At 49.1% G+C, this 22,426-nt stretch overlaps 1 protein-coding gene across 1 annotated transcript in view; it reads left to right on the forward strand.

Moving 5' to 3' along the window:
* Window positions 1–19,913, forward strand: part of LOC130387164 (zinc finger E-box-binding homeobox 1-like) — a 48,673-nt gene extending 28,760 nt beyond the window's left edge. The window contains exons 2-9 of the mRNA XM_056596160.1: window positions 1,444–1,656; window positions 9,255–9,428; window positions 9,894–10,096; window positions 10,757–10,865; window positions 13,310–14,949; window positions 17,473–17,656; window positions 19,364–19,774; window positions 19,894–19,913. Coding sequence (XP_056452135.1) covers window positions 1,444–1,656; window positions 9,255–9,428; window positions 9,894–10,096; window positions 10,757–10,865; window positions 13,310–14,949; window positions 17,473–17,656; window positions 19,364–19,774; window positions 19,894–19,913 — 2,954 coding nt within the window. The remainder of the gene's footprint in view (window positions 1–1,443; window positions 1,657–9,254; window positions 9,429–9,893; window positions 10,097–10,756; window positions 10,866–13,309; window positions 14,950–17,472; window positions 17,657–19,363; window positions 19,775–19,893) is intronic.
* Window positions 19,914–22,426: the final 2,513 nt, after the last annotated feature.

Consider the following 22,426-nt stretch of genomic DNA (forward strand, 5'->3'; position numbering starts at 1 on the left):
GTAATGTAGGCTAAACCCTGAGGCAGGGGATAGCATCAATGGGCTTAGACTTAATAGACACCAGGATGGAGCTCATAGGCCATGCCAGCGCCAGCTACAGAGGAAGCATTCGTTTTTTGGGGCAAAAAAAGAGGGCAGTAGGCTACTGCCCTCTTTTTTTGCCACACACACACACACACACACACACACACACACACACACACACACACACACACACACACACACACACACACACACACCCACGCAAAAATATAAAAATAATAAAAACATGCATACATAGCAATAATAATGTATCTATTATGTACATCATTTCTAAATAATCCTACATTAGAAACATGCCTTGCCCTAACAAAGCCAGACTAATGCCGCTTTTCTGATAGCTACTGCCAGTAGCTATCATGCATCTCAGAGTAGGACACAGAGCTGTACGTAAAGTCAGGGTGACCTCCTTTTGGTCTTTTTGTCAATTTAAGTCAATTTGTCAATATTCCTACATCCTTAGATCGCTTATAACTCAACGGTTTGTTCAATGAACACGTTGACATTCTGCAAATATTTGGATGCATTAATAAGTACTATATTCATAGGTGATATTTGGGCCATATCTCCACCCTTGCCCACCGGGGAAAAATAAGGACTGTAGTGTTTTCTCTAGCCTACCACACACCCTCTGTTGCACTCTGCTGGCGTGCGCATACAGTGGAAAGTGCCGTGATCGATATTTTTCTCCACGCAGTCCTTTTCACGCTGACCTGTCACCGTCGGACATTTTCCGTTTTGGTCTTTCCTTGTTTTGTTTTTTTTGGTATTGATTCCTTGTTTTTACCTTTACTCCTAATCTCTGCGGTAAAAATGCTCCAGGGATATCTGAGTGGCCTCCTCACCTAATCAAACATTAGAATTAAACTCTTCATGAACCCCCATTAATTTGTATCGAAGAGAAGTCGACAAATTAGATGAGAATGAAACCACCCCATAATGTTAGCGTGTCAGCGTAGAACTGCTTCAACCGGATGAGCTTTTCCAGCTATTGATGGATTATGGATTCTTGGCTGTAAATCTGAACATTGTATTAGGATAGGTTTCATATTTGACGGATGCCACTCACACAAACACACACAGACACACAAACGTAGGGATTTGCAGCCCCGAGACCATAACAAATGCAGTGAAACTTGGTGCTTAGAGCAAGCCACTATAGGCCGATCAGACGACAAGAGCAATTACCTGCTTCGATTGATTAGTATTTGATTATTTTCATCGTGTTTTCAGTTTTCCCTAGTCACAGCTGTTGCCGGTAGCAAATGCTAGCTACTGCTATGTTGTGAAGCTCTCCTAAAACAATACTGACCTGCATTTCTCTGTCTCTCTCTCTCTCTCTCTCTCTCTCTCTCTCTCTCTCTCTCTCTCTCTCTCTCTCTCTCTGTCTCTCGCCCCACACAGTGACAAGCTTCAACAATGGCTTGGAGGCCAGCTCAGACTCGGACGACGAGGACAAGCTGCACATCGTGGAGGAGGAGAGCCTGCAAGAGCCCGACGCCACCGCTAACGCTACCGCCGCCGCCGCCGCCGTTGCCAATGGCGACAAGGCCACGCCCACCGACGCCAGCCAAGATGCCAGCGCAGTATTAGCCCACAACGGCTCCTGGAATGGAGGTAGACACCCAGAGATAGCTATCAGATTATTGAACGCGGCATGAAGTCTGTTTGAATGTTTAATGCTCTTTTACGTCTGAGGATGGGTGAGTGAGTGTGGGTTTCCAAATACCGCCTCTAGTAGGCCTGTCATAGGGCGGTATGGGAAAATATTATTATCCTGATATTTATGGGGGATCTTACACGATTTCGATAAACACCACGATAGGCTTACGAAGCCTAAATACCATTTTGCTTGGTAGTCTCACTGAGGGTCGTTACGTTGAAATATATGGAAATGTTCTGTATGATATCGGATTAAAACTAGTTTTTCTGTCTCAGTGACGATCAATCCTCATATATTTTTTTAATACATCTCCTAATCGTTATTCATGTATGCTATAAAACAGCGTATCGCGATGAGGCGCTATCTCAATATCCCGGCAATACCATGAAAAGACGATAAACACAATTATTGAATGATTGCCCAGCCCCTAGCCTGTCACAGTGTTTGTCACTCTTTCCTCTTAAAGAATGGACCTTTTTTTTCATTTGTTTATCTATTTATAACACACGGTGCCAAGTCAACTCGCGTCACCTCGCAAAAAATGGCAAAGTCAGCAGGAATGTGGCTGGAAAAGCTCACTAAGGTGAGGTGACGTCACCGAACCTTTAACAGGAACACGGCTGAGCGAAGGGAAGCTTCCACCCCTACCCATGATGCCTCATAGGGAACACATGAGCAGGCAAGGAGGGGTTTCGTGAAAGGAAAACAAATGCTCAGTTGATACCGGGAGATGCTTCTTATGCTGCGTTTTATTATCCTTTACCTTGGACGGCGAAAATTCCGAGACAGAATTCAAGATGGCTGCGCCCATTGTGACTTGAAGTATGAACTGTTTTCATTGTGCTTGGACCGCTTTGGTGGTTTAAATGGCAATTTCAATCACTCGTATTACTGCACTACCTTACTGCGTCCGTATCTCTGCCTATGGCCTATAGCCTACTTATTTTGGAGCGCCTGGTCCTCTGCCAATGCTAACGTGACAACGGCTTTCCGGGGGGCGTCCACGTTTTCCGCCAACTACCGAGCGAAACATAATAAAACGCTTGAAGTGTGGGCGTGGGGTCAGATCCGAGATCCGAGTCGGTTCGCAGAGAATACTCGAACGCAGCATAAGTTCCACAAGTCAAACGTCAAGACAGCAAACTGTTTGTGTTGAGTGGAAGGAGGTCGGGGGGTTTGCAGGTCAAAGTTCAAAGTTCACCAAAGTTGAACTTTGAGGTAAAGCCATAATCGGGATTGCTTTTCTTCGCCGCAATAATCGACGCCTGCTTAAACGTGTGCACACGACGTGCAAGAGTTGTGTGAGCTCAAACATGTGCACCAACCCAAAAAAATATATATACATTCACATCCAGTACGTTCATCTGCAACAAAGGAAACAAACCTTTTTTTAGCCCAGAGCTGAAAGCAGCCCTCCCTGCCTACTGCACATGCAACGTGGCTGAAGCTCTGAGTAATGCACCCAGTAGGCATCTCTCCAGCAGTGGACACCCCCGAAGTATTATGTGCCACTGTCAGGTTTGTTTTACTTACTTAGGATAACGCCTTACATGGCATGAGCCCCGGGCCTCTCCTCTCCATTCTGCACTCTATTTGTCCTCTCTCTCTCTTGCTCTCGTTCTCGCCTTCCTTCTCTCTCTCTCTTGTGTATTTTTATTCCTTGCACACATTTCTTACACCCCCCCCCCACCCCCAACCCTCCCTCTTTCTTTCCTACTTCTTTGCTCTCACCTTTGCTTTCCCACCTCCCTCTCTCTCTCTGTGTCATCTCGCTCTCTCTGTCTTCTCTCTCTCTCTCTCTCTCTCTCTCTCTCTCTCTCTCTCTCTCTCTCTCTCTCTCTCTCTCTCTCTCTCTCTGTCCTCTCGCTCTCTCGGTCTTCACTCTCTCTCTCTCTCTCTCTCTCTCTCGTTCGGTCTTGGAATTCGACCTGGCGACAGACCTCAGAGAGAGAAAGACTCTAATAATAAGGATCCAAGCTACGGCACTGTCTCTGCCTCTGTCTCATTTTTCACTTCACATCTTTGTAGTTTTAGCTAAAACGGATAATTGAACATCACAGAGAATCCTATTAGTACCAGCAATATTATCTTCTTTACCTCTCCCCTTCTGCTCGGGTGGTAGACCTCTCTCTGTCTCTAGAATGTTCTCTGTCTCTCTCTGTCTCTCTGTCTCTCTCTCTCTCTCTCTCTCTCTCTCTCTCTCTCTCTGTCTCTCTGTCTCTCTCTCTCTCTCTCGCTCTCTTGCGCTGTCTCTCTTTCTCTCTCTCTTGCGCTCTCTCTCTCTCTCTCTCTCTCTCTCTCTCTCTCTCTCTCTCTCTCTCTCTCTCTCTCTCTCTCTCTCTCTCTCTCTACCTCTCTAAGGCTCTCTCTCTTCTCAAACAACTTGGCAAGTCATTCACTACCTCTCAGATTGAACGACCGATACCTGAAACCCAGAGGGTTTGAAGCCACACTTGCTTCATCCTCTTTCAGTTTCTTCAAGGTGAGATGCTACTTATGATATGCTTCACCAGCCCTCGTCACAGCCCCCCGCCTGCCACAGAACACTCTAACGGTTCAGGCCCGGAACTGTCTCTGTGGCGAGGGTCTTCCCCTGGAGTACAATATCACTGGGTATCGCGTCACACGCTATTATAGTCATGTGGTAATAATATTATATATGTATGTGTATACTATATATATATATGATATGTGTTATAGCACCACTGTATTATAGGGAGGAACACAGTGTTATGTTACCATAGTTCAGGAGTACCACAGTATCATAGTACTACAGTATTATAAGGACACAGTATCATAGTACTACAGTATTATAAGGACACAGTATCATAGTACTACAGTATTATAAGGACACAGTATCATAGTACTACAGTATTATAAGGACACAGTATCATAGTACTACAGTATTATAAGGACACAGTATCATAGTACCACAGTATCATAGTACTACAGTATTATAAGGACACAGTATCATAGTACTACAGTATTATAAGGACACAGTATCATAGTACTACAGTATTATAAGGACACAGTATCATAGTACTACAGTATTATAAGGACACAGTATCATAGTACTACAGTATTATAAGGACACAGTATCATAGTACCACAGTATCATAGTACTACAGTATTATAAGGACACAGTATCATAGTACTACAGTATTATAAGGACACAGTATCATAGTACTACAGTATTATAAGGACACAGTATCATAGTACGACAGTATTATAAGGACACAGTATCATAGTACCACAGTATTAAGGACACAGTATCATAGTACCACAGTATCATAGTACTACAGTATTATAAGGACACAGTATCATAGTACTACAGTATTATAAGGACACAGTATCATAGTACTACAGTATTATAAGGACACAGTATCATAGTACTACAGTATTATAAGGACACAGTATCATGGTACCACAGTATTAAGGACACAGTATTATAGAACCCAGTTCAGCAGTACCACGGCTTGTCAGTCGTAAATTCACTCCAAGAAGCAGTTCCTGGCAAGTGGTGGAGGCGCAGTGCTCACTGTGTGTTTATGTGTGTGTGTGTGTGTGTGTGTGTGTGTGTGTGTGTGTGTGTGTGTGTGTGTGTGTGTGTGTGTGTGTGTGTGTGTGTGTGTGTGTGTGTGTGTGTGTGTGTGTGTGTGTGTGTGTGTATGTATGCGTGTGTGTGTCTTTGTGTGTGTGCCTGGATGACATCATGGGAATCAGAGATCTCTGTGTTAAACATGAAGCTGTGTGTATGGCCTGGGAGCCCTCTTTTCTTTGATCCGCACACACACACACACACACACACACACACACACACACACACACACACACACACACACACACACACACACACACACACACACACACGCGCACACACACACATGCAAACACACGTGCACACGCACACGTGCACAAGCCCTCCACTAAAGTTTGCACCTGTCTCTGGAGGCTGTGCAGGAAGGGGCGTGGCTTCCGCTTGGCAGGGCTCTCGCTCTCATTTCCAAAGCGATTCATTGCCATGGCGACCCTGGACAGAGTTCCGCCTTGGCCGTACCCCCACCAGCCCTCCCTCCCCCCTCTCCCCCCTCTCCCACCCACCTCACTTTCTAAAGCCTAACAGCCCTGCTGCTGGATGAGCAGGCCCTGCCATAGTTTAGACCGAACTCATGTCTTCATTATTTTCCAGCATACAAAATTAAGACGGCGCCGAAGAAGTTTGCGATGTAATATGTATCGAATCCAATGAGGTCATTGTGTGTGCGTTTCCGTGTGGTGTTTTTGTGTTTGTTTGTAGGTGTAAGTGTATGTCTGTGTGTGTATGTTTGGGTGTGTTTGTGTGTGACTGTGGGTGTGTGGGTGTGAGCGACATCGGCTTTGCGGGGGCCATTATGCTAATTGGACGAGGTGGGGAACTGCAGAGGCACCCCCGTGTGTGTGCATATATGTTTATATGTATGGTTGTGTGTCTGTGTGTGTGTGTGTGTGTGTGTGTGTGTGTGTGTGTGTGTGTGTGTGTGTGTGTGTGTGTGTGTGTGTGTGTGTGTGTGTGTGTGTGTGTGTGTGTGTGATAGTGCATACTCGTCTTACCACCTTGTTACGTCTCCAGGTCACATTCCTTTAAAGAGCCGTATCCCAACCTAGCAGAACATAGTGATGGGCGCTCATTAGGCTTATTAAACTCTCTCGGCCTCTCTCTGTCTCGCTCTCACTCACTCGCTAGCTCTCTCACTCACTTACATGCTCTCTCGCTCTCTCTCTCTGTCTCTCTCTCTCTCTCTTTCTCTCTCTCTCTCTCTCTCTCTCTCTCTCTCTCTCTCTCTCTCTCTCTCTCTCTCTCTCTCTCTCCCTTGTTCTCTCGCTCAGCCAGATGGCCCCAGTCACTACAGTAATGGGCCCCGGTTAAGGCTCTGTTTTTAAACATTACTCTACCTTGTGCTTTGGCATCACTAAAGATGAACCCTGACGATTATCTACTCGCTAGTACACAGAACGTCATATTCTGTCACGCTCGTTCCACTCCATTGACGATGGACAATTTGGTGGGTGAGACATGCCCCGATTGCTGAGTTTGATTGTCGGGCCGTTTCACATGTCAAAGTTTGGGCGTCATGCTCTACATTTAGAGTCGAGTGAACCAAGGACTGGGTTGTAGGAAAATACCAGACATGAAATAGTATCATCCGGTATTTCGATCTTGCCCTGTCCAGACTTTGAGCTGTGGTTCATACCGGAGCTGTTTTTCCTGGTTCAGGAACGGTGAACCAGGGGGACGTGATACAGCCGGTCGTAGGAGCAACATCTTCCATGAGAGAGCAAGGTTGTTGTTGTACGCTGGCAAGAATCGGCCATTTCCCTCCAAACTGCAGCAAAATGTCGGAACGGGATGCAATTTAATGATGTCAATGGGCATCTTATATATGATTTGGAACATTGTATTATATATAATTCTTATTTTATAGTACCGGTATGTTGTCTCTTTATAGTAATGTGAGTTGTCATTTAAAAAATACAGACAATGTGTGCGTATCAAATAATAATTGATCTATCATTGCTGTATGACCAAATAGTTTTACAATATTAGTTTGTCTGACAGCAAACTTTACAACCTTCTTAAGCGTCGATGAAATGACCATCACCGTTGCAGCCTTGACAGCAGGACTTTAGTGGCAAACGGTGACTTGGGATGCCCAAGTGCATCAATATTTGATTACCCATTTGCTGTGTACATAAAGCTTCGATTTCACGGCACTGAGTTATTCCTGAGAACTCACAAAATCGACAGATGACTAAGCATTGCTTTCTCTGTGATTTTAAAAACGACAGCAAGCCATTTGTTTTCAGTACGAGGTGTGCAGAGTTATAATTTGAAACAACCATGTATCCGATGGGTTGGTTATCTACTTGTGTAAATGTACTTGTAAAGTACATTCACGCGGATTTAAAGGTTTTAAACAATACTGTAGTTTGAGCTACAGTGCCGTTTGAGCAAGTTTGAGCAATAAAATAGTGCAGGGTGTTGGGGAAGATGTTTGTTTGCCGCTGCAATAAAAATCCAATCAGGAGAGACCGGTTTACGTTTGAACAAAGTCGAACAATACGTAATGTTCGTTTGGTGCTAGATTGGACTCCATCGTCGTTTTCTTCTTCATGGGTTTAAGAAGCCAGGATACCAGCCCCTGATGGAGTCTCGATGGTCCAGGTGATGGAGTCCCTGGGACGGACTGGTCCACACATGTCCACAAGTATCGTTGTTGAACATTTATGAGAAGCAGGTTATTCAGGACTGTAAAAATCATCCCCTTCATTGCTCATTTGAGGCCCTTCCCTCGGGCCAGAGTCTAAGAGCCCCTTTTTATAAGTCCAATAGGACAAAGAACGCCTTTATTCCTAGCGCCAATATGTTTGTTCAATTTGCACAATTCTTTGCACATACCTGTAAATATATTTGAATCTGATGGGTATGTTAGTATGACCTAGCCTGTGTCTATCTCTTTGTTGTGTGTCCTTGTGTATCTTGTGCTATTTATGTGTACCTGACTGCAAGACAGGTTTCCCTTTTGGGACAATAAAGTGAAACTGACCTGAGCTGAACGTCTCCTGCTGTGGGAGACCGGAGGTGGCCAAGACTAGGCGGAGTCCAAATGAGTCATTGGATGGATGACGAATAGGGTATAGGTGCGCGGTTAGTTTGTGCCATTTCACTCATCGACATAGCGAGGGGCACCTGATTGGCCGAGTTGATATGGGAGGTGTCTGCGCTGACTGAGTGGGATGGTGAGTTTTGACATGACAGATGGTCACTGAAGAGTGGGTGGGTGAGAGAGAGGGTCTTCCTTGTTATATTTATACTGTAGCTACATTTTGAAATGACACCACACCTATGTTGTCACGCTCCCATGCCAATGACGCTCATCATTGCAACTTGCTTTCAGTTCACCATTGAGTCACCTTGCGATTGTGGTGAGAACGTGGCGGTTGGCGGTCAAAGGACGACCATGCTCCCTCTAGTGGACATGACATGTAGCTACCTGGGTTTGACGCTCGACAAAATCCTCCAATCCCTACCTGAGTTGGGGATAAATTTGAGTTCCAGAGATCAAGTATAAAGCATGAATAGCCCTAACTCTGCTGTTCAACAGAACAATGTCGAGGATTAAATTTAAGACATTGTTCTCCGTTAACCCAGGAAGGAAGTAGATGTATTTCATTTGAATACATATTCTGCATATTATTTTTGATTGAAAGCCCTGGGATACATTTGTGCTTCTCTATCTGAGTACATTTGTCCCCCTTACCTCCAAAGACATGCAGTTCCTGATATAAACGATGTTCCTCAGTGATAAATAATACAGATACTGCCACCAATGAACACTATTAAATGACTTTTAAAACATTTCTTGCATTTTCTAAAAAATTCTTTCTAACTGATGTCTACATCATTGTGTGTGTGTGTGTGTGTGTGTGTGTGTGTGTGTGTGTGTGTCTGTATGTGTGTGTGTGGGTGTGTCTGGCTGTCTGTGTGTGTGTGCGTGTGCATGTGTTGCTTCAGTGAACGGCGAGGGTGGGTCTGAAGAAGAGGAGGACATGGAGGAGGAGGAGGAGGCGGAGGGGGAGGAGGAGGAGACGAAGAAGATCCTGCAGCAGGGAGACACGGCCGTCATCTACCCCGAGGCGCCGGAGGAGGAGTGCACCACTCCGGACAGAGGGGGCGCCGACGAGAACGGTACGCCCCGACACCGCCGCATTCTGCATGAGTCGTTGAGCATTCATATGGTGGTAACCTGTTGGCCTGCAGGCAGGGGCGTAGCCACGTGGGGGCCAGGGGGGGCCATAACCCCCCCTGGTCAGAGGTTGGCCACCCCGCTAGCCCCCCCGCGTATTAAAAAAATATATCCTGAACGGAAACGGTCTAACCCTAAAGGTGCTTGCAAATCACGCTCTGATTGGACATTACCGGATTCCTCCAGCAGGCTGGGCAGACCTATTACAAAAGCTAGCCAGCTAATTGTGTGTTTTGGGCGAGCGGCCTTGAAGGCCTGGAGGGAGAACTGACATTTTATTTATTTTTTTTGGATATTTTTAAAATCTGTCTAAGTCCGTCCGGTTCGCTCAAACCTGGCTTCAACCATGAACATAAACATGCCTGAGCCGACCCGAACTAACACCCTGACTTCTCTCCCAACCCCAGGCCTGCCAGACACCTTCTCCCAGCTCCACATCTGCCCATACTGCTCGCGCGGTTACAAGCGCAACGCCTCCTTGAAGGAGCACATCAAGTATCGCCACGAGACCAGCGACGACAACTTCAGCTGCTCCCAGTGCAGCTACACCTTCACCTACCGCTCCCAACTGGAGAGACACATGAGCCACCACAAGGGCTCGCGGGAACAGGTACCTCACCGGGGAGCTTGATGCGCCCATTATGGTTTTTTTTAGTACTTTCATTGAATTATTTTATTTAAAGCTGCTGTAGGATTTGAGCGTTTGTATCGACCGAGCAGAAAAGAGCAGATGAGAGCGAGTTTTTTAATGAACAACCAAACGCCCTGCCCCTTCCCGCCGTGTGTTTCTCCGCGATTGAGTAGCGTTGCACTCACACACCTGTGATGGACAGGCAAGATGGATTCAAAGAACCAATCAGGGAAGAGAGGCCCTGATTGGTCAGAAACCAGGAGGCCCCGGTGTGAAATCCAAATTGGCACATATCCAGAGGCAGGAGCAGTCAACTCAGAGCAGATGTTCTCACAGAGCAATATACTCATTAATAGCTGACAGACAGCTATGCTATTTCTAATAAATAACAAAGTGTTATAAATAGCTCTTAAATCTTACCTGCAGCCCATTTAAAATCCTATTTGATTATTTATATTTATTATAATATTACAAATTATCGTATTTATTATTTTCTATATAAATGATTTGAATCGGAGGAAAAGTAATGGATCAGCAAAATGAAAAATAATTCAGGTTTTTGGGATTGTTGACGGATTAATGAATAATAATAATTGTTTTAATGTATTATTATTTTTTGTGTTCCTTCCTCATGCCCAGCGACACGTGACCCCGGCAACAGGAGGAAACAGGAAGTTTAAGTGTAACGAGTGTGCGAAGGCATTTAAATACAAACACCATCTCAAAGAACACCTGCGCATACACAGTGGTGAGGAAACACACGCACACACACACACACACACACACGCACACGAACACACACACACACACACACGCACACGAACACACACGAACACACACACACACACACAGAAACACATATACAAACACACACACACATAAAAGCGCACACATATACACACACACACACACAAACGCACGTATGCATACAGTGGCGTCTTTGCATTAGGGGCCAGTGGGGCACGGCCCCACCAGAGAACGCTGCCGTGCAGGGCACGATTATACTTTTCTTTCTTTTTTCAAAAATGTCATTGAGCATAAGTTAATAATACATTAATTGTTAATAATTAATTACATGTCCGCAGTTTTAATTTGATGAACGCAATTGTTGTAGTGTAGTAGTTGTGTGTGAAATAGTTCGTTGCTCCGTCTCGTCTGTTCCGCTCGGTGGGGCCCAGCCGAGATGGCCCCGTCTGCTGCAGTGTAGAAAACTGGTGCTGTTGCGCGAGCAAGCGCGTGCGCAGCGCCCGCTTCTGTTTCGGCGGTGGGGCCAGAAGTTTAGTGCCCCAAAGCTCTTCTCATTGGCTGATTTGTAGAAAGGGCGGGGTTTACGGCGGGAGCCGATCAGATCTTGCTAGCTGGCTAACGTAGTTACTGTTCCAGTTACAGTTACTGTTACAGTAAATAACAACAAATGGACGTTTCATTCATTGAATGATGAATCGTGTTGAGTATCTGTCTCATGTGAGATTTAGCACTTGAACAGAAGTTGGAGATAAAACGTTTGGGACCACATCGCCCGACGGATTTAATCATTATTCAAGAGGGAAAGGACAAGAATAGATCGTTCAACCAGGAGTGGTTCAAGCGGAAAAAAATGCTTGTGTTTCACCTCAGCCACACAAAGGAGACCAGACAGCACTGTCCTTAAAGCACAGGTAATTACCATCTTAGCACAAACTGATGCTGCTATCCATTTTGATGGTAGGCTGGTACGAACGACCAGCTTCAGCGAGAACGTGACGTATTTCCCTTGCTCCAGCCTTCCAGTTTGCTATTTGTGTCCGACGAGTTTAAGAAGAAAACTATTTTGGAAAAAATAAATAATCCAGTGTATAATGGTTGCCAGCCTTTACAGAAACATTAACATTGCAAGCATTTTACATTGCAATAATATTTTGCCATTTTCGCCAATTTTTATTTCAACAAGTGCTGTCGTGTTTCTGTCGAGCCACGAGGGGTAGTAGCGGGCTAGGCGTCATTAGCAACATAGCCTCTTTGGCAAACCAGCTTGAAAACACAACTTTACATTGAATTTCACGCAAAGCAAGACCATAAATTGGTGACCGGATTAAAGCAGCAATGAAATCAAGTGTGTAAGAGGATTTAAAATCGACATTACAACCCCCAACGTGGTACAAATACAAAGAAAATACAGCTCAATCCCCATTGACTATGGGCGCAGCCATCTTGTTTGCTAGTTGTACAGATCTGCTCGCTCTACTTTGAAAGCGACGAGATACTACGACCGAAAGGGGGCGTGCCTCAGTGAAATGCCGCAAGAAAGCTGGGAGATTGGCGACTTTACCACTTCGTACATCCAAATGGATAGCAGCATTACTTAAATTTTCACCCAGGATTATCCAGGTCTGAATAGGCAACCACTCTATCAGGCTAGATTCATTGTTAATTGTACAGTATGGTGGCCTGCAAACTTAATACAACTTAAACCATACTTCTTCTTTTTTTGGTATATTGTGAGTGGTGGCTTTGTATATTGATTGCTGTGTAAAGGGTGTGCGCCGTTGTGTTTTTATTGTTGCCACGTTGTTTTTTTCTTGAGTTTTGATATTGTGAGATCTTGAACGCTGCCATTTGGTGGTGCTATTGCTATAATAGCCTAATATACGTCGTCAGATTCGCGTTTGAGTGATGGCATTATTCAGCTGCAATTTTGGTCCCCTCTGTCACTTGCTACTGTTTTTGTTGTGATGGTAGTAATAGGCCTATGTGGTATTTCTGGATTGCGTTATAACATTTTCCTGCATGGGCCCCACCAGAGTTTCCAAATCAAAATCGCCACTGTATGCATACAAATACCCACATTCACAACCACACACACAAACACACACACACGCACACAAACACACATAAATACACACACACAAATGCAAACATACACACACACACACACACACACACACACACACACACACACACACACACACACACACACACACACACACACACACACACACACACACACACTTATTCAAAGACTACACATGTCATAAACAAAGACATATCCTCTAATAGTTGCACATCCGCATTATATTGATTACAATGATGGATTTTCTGGCCAAAAGTTGATATGTCCGTTTGGTCTCGTGGCTTGATCAGATTTGGTTCATTTCTCAGACTATTTGCCACTGTTTGCCCCCCCCCCCCCCCCCCCCCCCGCCGCGTCTCCAGGCGAGAAGCCCTACGAGTGCTCCAACTGCAAGAAGCGCTTCTCCCACTCGGGCTCCTACAGCTCGCACATCAGCAGCAAGAAGTGCGTGGGCGCGCGGCCCGCCGACGGCTCCCCGCGCACCGCCATCAAGCCGGCCCCGCCCGCCCCCCCGACGCCGGCCCCCGCCGCCAACGCCGCCGCCGCCGCCGCCGGGACCCCCGTCCGCGTCCTCCTGAAGGAGAAGAGCGACAGCAAGCCTCTCCAGGAGCAGCTCCCGCTCACGCAGATCAAGTCTGAGCCCGTGGAGTACGAGTGCAAGCCCGCCACGGTCGCCGCCGCCGTCGCCGCGGCGACCACCACGCCGTCGCCAACGACGACGACGACCACCACCGCCGCCGCCGCCACGACCACACTGCCCCACGGGCTGGCCATGGTGGTGCCCGCCGTGGGCCTGGTGTCGCCCATCTCCATCAACCTGGCCGACCTGCAGAACATGTTCAAGGTGGCGGTGGACGGCAACGTGATCCGGCAGGTGCTGGGCTCGGCCAGCGGCCTGGTGATGCACGGCAAGCAGGGCCTGCTGCTGCAGCAGCCGCACCAGCAGATCATCAGCCTGCCCGCCTTCGTGGACCAGGACGGCAACACCAAGATCATCATCAACTACAGCATCAACCCCGCCCCCAACGCCGCCGCCACCGTGCAGACCCACCCGCTGCTCCTGAAGAGGGAGCCCCCCGCCACTGCCGCCGCGGCGCCCGTCCTGCTGACCGCCAACGCCACGACGGCGGCCGCAGCTGCGGCCGCGCTCCACGCGGTCGGCGGAGCGGCGGAGGTGGCGAAGGGCGCCACCGACCTCTCGCTGGTGAAGACGGAGCCCGCCAGCCCGCCCGCGTCCCCCGCCCCCAACGCCGCCGCCGCCGGCGAGGCCACAGCGGCGGCGGCGCCCGCCAAGGGCATGCCGTGTGCACCCTGCGAGGAGGACGATGACGGCGCCAAGGCCCTGCTCGCCCTGCGGGGGGACGGCGAGGGGAAGGAGGGGGGCGGGGCCAGCCTGGACCCCTCCTTCGCCGCCCTGCTGTCGGAGGCGGGCGTGACCCTGGAGGAGATGAACTCTGGGAGGAAGGGCGCGGCGGCCGAGGGCCCGGGCGCCGCCGCCGACCCGACCGGCGCCACCACAGCCGACGGGCCGTCCGCGCCCCCGCCGGCCTCCCCCCGGGCGGAGACGCCGTCGGGGGGGGGCGACGCGGCGGCGGCGGTGAAGAGCGAGCCCGGGGACCCCGAGCGGCCCGAGGACGCCCAGGCGGAGCCGCTGGACCTCTCGCTGCCCAAGCAGGGCGGCGAGGGCTCGGAGGGGCCCGGGACGACGCCGCCCGCCGCCGCCGCGCCCGCCAAGACGCAGGAGCAGCCGCTCAACCTCACCTGCCTCCGCAAGAGTCCCGCCGGCACCTTCTACGTGACGGCGGCGCAGGCCAGCGGCATCGTGGCGGGCGGACAGCTGCCCACACTGGTGGCCATCGCCGGGCACCAGGGCACCGTCAGCTGCCTGCGGGCCATCAACACCACCACCAAGCGCACCATCCTCATCCCACAGCTCACCTACACCTACACCACGGCGGCCGGAGGCACGGGGGCCAAGACGGTGCTGCTCAACGGACACAAGGTAGGGGGGGGGGGTCCTGAGATGGACCCATCTCGCATTCATGCGGGTCCTTAAATTAAAATTAAAATTCAAAGTGGGTATTGTCGTGTAAAGAATAAGAAACAAGTTCTCAGTCATACAACGTAATTCTTCCTTTGTTTTCCACAGACTGTATGCCAAGAAAAGAAATATAAAAAATATGCATATACAATATACATATAAAATAGAAAAAAGCTGCAACAATATAGAACATACAATTTACAAGATAAATAGAAGAGCAGCAACTAGATGAAATAATACATTTAAGTTAAAATAAATAAAATGAAGCGGAATGGTGCAAATCCAAGAAAACAGTAAACATGTAAACAGTGGCGGCAGAACTTAAGAACTTAATGTACAATATTAAGAACATATTTCTTAATAAAAATAAATATATATATAAAAACGAACAGACAAACAGAAAAACAACACAAACAAAAATCATGTTGTCGATAGGGTGAAGAACATTTTCTCGGGAACAATGTAGTCAAAGTGCGAACGCACAAAAGTCAAATCAGTGTGAGATCAGGTGTTGAGGTGTTTATATCCACGACTCAAGCTGTGTCCCGTTCACGCTTTGGGATTCCAACCGTCCTGCTACGTAGCTATAGTCGCTACGTAGCGACTATAGCTACGTAGCGACTATAGCTACGTCGCAGTACGACACCGCTCCCACGGGGACCGTCTTTATAATCCAATCCCCTTCGGGACCGCCTGCTACTAATATACCTGAGAATGCACTGAATATAGAAGGGTATTGAGACAACCTCCAATGCTCCACTTCACAAGACGCTCTCCGAGCAGGGTCTGTGTTCCTGTAGCAGGGACACGGACGTCGGGGCTCGCTGGGAGACGCTCTCACGCTGTGTCTCCAGGGCCGTGCCGGGAGAGCCAGAATGAGATCGGGGACTAGAGAATCAGTTGGTACATAAAAAACACAACAGCCGGGGTTATTGTGTGATGGACACGGCACGCAGGTTCCACGACGACACACGCACACACGACACACGCACACACACGACACACACACACCAGACACACACACACATGCGTGTATATATCAAAGGGTTTGACGGCGGTGTACGCCCGGTGCAGATGCAGACGCAGGGCATCCAGGAGCCATATGGGGGTGCGTTGGAGAGGCTCCACAGGGCTTAATGGGTTGGAAGGGGTCCAGGCTGCTCCAGAGTGATGGATGTGCCAGGTGATACTGTTAACTGATACCGTCTGCCTGCCGGCCCGCCGTAGACATTAGGGCTGCAGATCCCCGGAGCAGGGGGGGGGGGGGGGGGATAGACAACGGCTAATACCACATACCCACTCCCATGTTGACCTACACAGCCGTTAGATCCCCTCTCCTCTCCTCTCCTCTCCTCTCCTCTCCTCTCTGTTCCTCTCCTCTCCTCTCTTCTCCTCTCCTCTCCTCTCCTCTCCTCTCCTCTCCTCTCCTCTCCTCTCCTCTCCTCTCTGTTCCCTCCTCTCCCCTACCATCCCTCCTATCCCCTTCTTTCCTCTCCTCTCCTTCCCCTTCCGTCCTCTCCTCTCCCCTCCCCCACCCTCCCTTCGTCCCTCCCCCACCCTCCCTTCGTCCCTCCCCTCCTCTCCCTCCCCCGTCCTCTCTCTTCCCCTCCCCTCCCTCCCCTCCCCTCCCTCCCTCCCTCCCACCCTCCCCTCTCCTCCCTATCTCCCCTGGGTGTGTGCTTTAAAACAAAGCACTGTTTAACCCTCGGTGTGTACGGCGTGCACCGTCTCATCATAATCATCTACATATTGTGCTATTCCTCGTCTAGACAACGCGGGTGGCGTTTGGAACATCTTCGAAAATGAATTTCACTAATGAATTGCTGGCACCGAAGAAAGGCATCCCTCGCCAACACACCCACTCATCTTGTCAACATTGATTGGGTCATTAATGGATAGATTGATGTATTCATTAACAGATTGATTGATTACTTAATTTATTAATGATTTAATTGTTTGATCTATTAATGGATTAAAGGTTGTACCAGCGATGCTAGGCCGAAGCATAAACCGATCACGTTCATCTGATCTTTCCTCACGATCCGCTAGCTGCCCGCCCCATAAGCCGGCCGTCAAAAAAACATGTCTCTGCAGGGCAGCCTGTGCTCTGAGATCTCACACAGAAACAAATGGTACTACCGACCACTCAAAACCTAAATAAATAGTATTCCAACCAATCCCCGACAAGGGGCGGGTGTTGTGGGGTTTGGCGCCGCGTTCATGATAGTTTGTACTATAACCAGTCCCTTTGCAAGTTCCCGCAATTTCATCGCATAAAATTGCATATATGCCGCATATTTCATCGCATTCTTTGAGAAAACGTGCCGCATAATCAAGGATTTTTGGCCGCGACAATCACAAAAAAACCGCCGCATTTTTCTGGAGGGACTGTACGACTACGGATTCATTGACGAATGAATGAATCCACTGAGTGCTCGTTTGACTCATCCATCGCCTCATTCACTCGTTCACTCCCCCCCACAGCCTCAGGAGCGTCGGGCGGACAGCGGCTCGGAGGGCACGTCGGCGGTGGAGGAGCAGAACGACTCGGACTCGGCCTCGCCCTCCAAGAAGCGCCGTCTGGAGAACGGCGTGTACCCCTGCGACCTCTGCTCCAAGGTGTTCCAGAAGGGCAGCTCCCTGCTGCGGCACAAATACGAACACACAGGTAGGGGGGCCCACCGCGTGACAGCCACAGCCTCGGGGAACGAACGCTCACATGCTAGCGTGTGTGTAATGAACAAGTAACAACGCTTGTGTTTGTTTTGTTTCCTTTCTTTCCGTTTGAATTGTCACATCTTTCGTGTGCTGAAACACTCAAACAATGCGTCTGGTTCGTCCAATGTAATTGCTCTGTCCACATCTAATAAACATTAATAATATGCACAACAACACACAGCCACGCACGCACGGCAGCGTCACCTGGCATCGACATGAGCAACACACAGGTACGCACGCACGACAATAACGACAATGTGTAGATACGGACAGACAGGTATTCACGCAAAGAATGGATGCCAATGAGGACGGGGTTGGGAGCTTTAGAAGAATGACTCGTGGACTGAGACAGACGGGACTTTGGTGTAGAGCTACGCAGCTAAGCTAAGCTAAATGTATGAATTTAGTTTTGGGCGTATTTATTATTGAACAACAAAAATTGTCTGCCCGCTTGAAAACTATCGTGTCAGCATAAAGAGTGTGGTCAATGATGTCTAATGGATCTTTGGCTGCATTCACGTTCCGGACCACCAATTGCCTTAGGGCGTCAAATGTTTTTGGCCTGGAGCTACGCTTCTCGGTGAACCCCAGGGGTACACGGTCAACAGAACTGCATTAGGTAACCCAAAAGGATTCTTTCCTATGTTTAAACCGAGCTGAGGGTCTGATGTAATCCCATGTAAACCCAAGCTCTGTTAGCAATTAGCATATGTGCTTTAGTAGTCAGCACAGGTGGGCGTTGTTCCAGCTATGAGATCATCCAACACACACACACACACACACACACACACACACACACACACACACACACACACACACACACACACACACACACACACACACACACACACACACACACCAGCCCCCACCCACATTCTCTTAACGCGTCAAACACGTTTAGTGTCTGAATCCGCCCTTGTTTAAGTTGCATGTCTCCTTGAACCTCTCAGTTTAAAGGGAAATATTTATGGGCCCATACGCCCAGTGCAAGGGAGCCTCTTCGTTCAGCTAACACCTTCCCCCCCTCCTCCTCCACCGTCACAGAAAGACAGACACACACACACATTTACTCAGTCACACTCACAGTCACTCACACACACACACACACGCTCAATAGGTAAGCTCCACTAAGTAAGAAGCAGCTTTCACCCAACATGAAATAGTAGCACAACTCCTAGTTATGTCCAAGTCCATGGTATCAGTCACATTTATTTATAGCTTCTGATTGGCATTCACGTGTGTGACACTGGGTCCTTTGCCGACTTACCTGCCATCCAATATCCCTAATTAGTTTATTGAATTGTGGTTGAAACTGGTCCTGATTCAGACCCTACCTCTTAGTTATAATGTTTATACTACATTATATGTTTAATGAGGTTGACTGGTGAAATACATTCCAAAAATGATATAAAAACCCAAAAAATTATAGGACAACTTTATTTGGACAGCGCCTTCCTCCGCTCGAGGACACTTGACAGAGGCCGATAAATAACATACGAAAGATATTTAAGCATCGAACGGCAATCCTGACGGGAACAGAGACGTTGCTTGGTCGTTGTGATGCTAGTGCCCTGCTTCTCTCCGTCACTAACTCTCCCTCTCTCTCCCTCTCTCTTTGTGTGTGTGTGTGTGTGCGTGTGTGCGTGTGTGCACGCAGGCAAGCGGCCGTACGAGTGCGCCGTGTGCCACAAGGCCTTCAAACACAAGCACCACCTCATCGAGCACTCGCGGCTGCACTCGGGCGAGAAGCCGTACGCCTGCGACAAGTGCGGCAAGCGCTTCTCCCACTCGGGCTCCTACTCGCAGCACATGAACCACCGGTACTCCTACTGCAACAAGGACGGGCCCCGGGGCCCGCTGCCCCTCGGGGCGCCCCCGAGGATCAGGGTACCAAGGGTCCAGGAGGAGGAGGAAGAGGAGGAGGAGGAGGAGGAGGAGGAAGAAGAGGAGGAGGAGGAGGAGGAGGAGGGGGTGGAGGAGGAGGTGGGGGGGCAGCGGCGGCTGCAGCAGCCGGACGGCAGTGGGACCACCACGCCTCGCTCTCCGATGGACTCGGACGAGAAGGAGAGCGAGGGGGAGGAGGAGGGGGAGGAGGAGATGGAGGTGGAGGAGAAGGACGAGGAGGGGGAGGGGGACGAGGACGAGGACGACGAGGCCATGTGCATGGAGGACATCCGGGTCGTGCAGGTGGACGACGACGACTGTGAATTGTACGAGGCGGAGTACGTGGAGGAGGAGAAGCGGAGGGGGGAGAGGGCGGCGGGCGGGGGAGAGGACGGCCCCCCAAAGGAGGGGGAGGGGGAGGAGGAGGAGGGGACGACAGAGCAAAAGGTGGAGGAGGAGGGGGAGGGGGAGGGGACGACAGAGCAAAAGATGGAGGAGGAGGAGGAGGAAGGGGAGGGGACACTAGAGCAAAAGATGGAGGAGGAGGAAGGGGAGGGGACAAGAGAGCAAAAGGTGGAGGAGGAGGAGGAGGAGGAGGAGGAAGGAGAGGGGACAAGAGAGCAAAAGGTGGAGGAGGAGAAGGAAGGGGAGGGGACAAGAGAGCAAAAGGTGGAGGAGGAGGAGGAGGAAGGGGGGGCAGAGAGGAAGGAGGCGCAGGAGGAAGGGGGGGTTGTAGAAGAGGCGCCAGAGGAGGAAGCAGCGGTTGTAGAAGAGGAGGAGGTGGTGCAGGCGGAGGCGGAGGAGGAGGAAGCAGCGGTTGTAGAAGAGGAGGAGGTGGTGCAGGCGGAGGCGAAGGAGGAGGAAGGCGGGATCGCAGAGAAGGAGGCGGCGCAACGGGAGGAAGGTGGGGCGGCAGAAGAGGAGGAGGAAGAAGGTGGGGTCACGGAGGAGAAGGAGACGCTGGAGGCAGGTGGGGTTGTCAAGGAGGAGCAGGTGGAAGGTGGGGTTGTCAAACAGGAGGAGGTGCAGGAGGAGGAAGGTGGGGTCACGGAGGAGAAGGAGATGAAGGAGGAAGCCGGGGCGGCAGGGAAGGAGGAGGCGCCGGAGGAGGAAGCTGTTGCCGAGGCAAAGGAGGAGTCACAGGAGGAGGAGGGTGGGGGGGCCGAAGGGGAGGCGGAGCCGGGGCAAGAAGGGGCGGAGGAGGCGGCGGAGGAAGGGGGCGAGGAGGAGACGGAAGCTGTGACGAGGGAGGCGGTTGCCGTGGAGACGGCCGACGTAGAGGGAGGGGTCGGGGAGGAGTCGGAGGGGGTCCACCAGGAGACGGGGGCCGGACCCGTGTGACGCCGGAACGGGAGCTATGGGGGTGGGGGGGGGGGAGGGGAGGGGGGGGGGGGGGGGGGGGGGGCGGCGGGGGGAGTCAAAGTGTCAAGCACTTCAGCCGAATTCTCGTCTCGCCATCAGTAGAAAACCACCGCGGTTGCCAGACATCTTACGGTCCACTGTGTACAATAACCCAGGTGTGCCTGAACTTTAAGATAACAGCAGTGACTTTTTCCTTTCTGTTTCTTTCTCCTTTTTTCTTTTTTTTTTTTTGTGGAAACAAAAAAGTATCAGTGTTCAGGCGAAAGAAAACTTGTTTATAGAAGTTGCGATTACCAAACAATACTCATCAACGGATTTGTCAGAGTATATAGAGTTGAAGCGTTTTAGGCTATAATTTGTTACTGACATCGCAAGGTTTCTATTGTGTTTGATATTGTTTTTCGGATTTTATTGTATTTTCTTCTTTCGTTCGATCCATCAGTGTTACTAATCGTGTTGCTAATGTTTGGAAACAATTTTACTTGTAAAAATAGGAAAGATTTCTATACCTTTTTATTGCCAATGAAGTTTGCTATATCAGTATTTTATTGAGTTCTATGAACAACAAAAAAAAAAAAAACCTGCACTACAGTATTCCTGGCTGAAGGCCGGATACAACATGCCTCATGCATCGTCTGCCCTTCAGTGTTACTGACTGACACTAGCAAGACCCTCTTCTTTGTGTTAGCTTATGCTAGCGCGTCATGCTAGCGAGCATCATAACTGTTCTATTTTTTTCTGTTTGACTGTTAAGGCCTTAAGAGAAGAGCAGTATTCTTGGGGTGGTGGGGGGATGAGTTTGTGGGGGGCGGGGAGAGGGGTAAGTGGCTGGGATAGGGGGATAATGAGGTCACTTCTGTATGCCATAACCAAATTTTTGTCCTTTCAGGGAAGGTAGAATCACAACCTTTAAAAGCCAGCATCAGGCAACCGAATTGTTATTTTGCAACCCAGTGAATCTGAATGGGGCTAAAGCCTTTTATACCTCTTCAAGGTATAAATATATATACATATATGTATTCTCCCTCTACACCTACTTGGCTTCGCAAAGGGTTATACACGTAGCTATTTAAACAGAGCTTCTTCTTTTTTTGGTTTTACTTTGAGTCCTTGTCCGGTTATTCATGTGTAAGCGTAATTTGTGATTCCCGACCCCACAATGCCTCCAGCCTTATGCAAGACCTGTGTGCTGTTAAAAGTGCCATTTTAAAAGTGTTATCATTTGTTCAATGTAGCCAGTATTATGTCCTCTGTTACTCAAGTCCCATATTGACTAATGTTTGTTGTTGACTTGCATGGAGGACGCACACCTGAAGTCCATGTTTTCATCTTAGCAGTGTTAGAAATGTACGGCCTCTGGAAGTTAGGGCACTTTTTTTAATTAAAGTTGGGGGGGGTTGCAGAGTACTGTACATCACATGTTGTGTTATTTACAGTTATAAAGTGATGTGATAGTTCTCAGTTAGAGGCCTAG

The sequence above is a fragment of the Gadus chalcogrammus genome, chromosome 8 (assembly GCF_026213295.1).
Source record: "Gadus chalcogrammus isolate NIFS_2021 chromosome 8, NIFS_Gcha_1.0, whole genome shotgun sequence".
Taxonomy (NCBI): Eukaryota; Metazoa; Chordata; class Actinopteri; order Gadiformes; family Gadidae; genus Gadus; species Gadus chalcogrammus.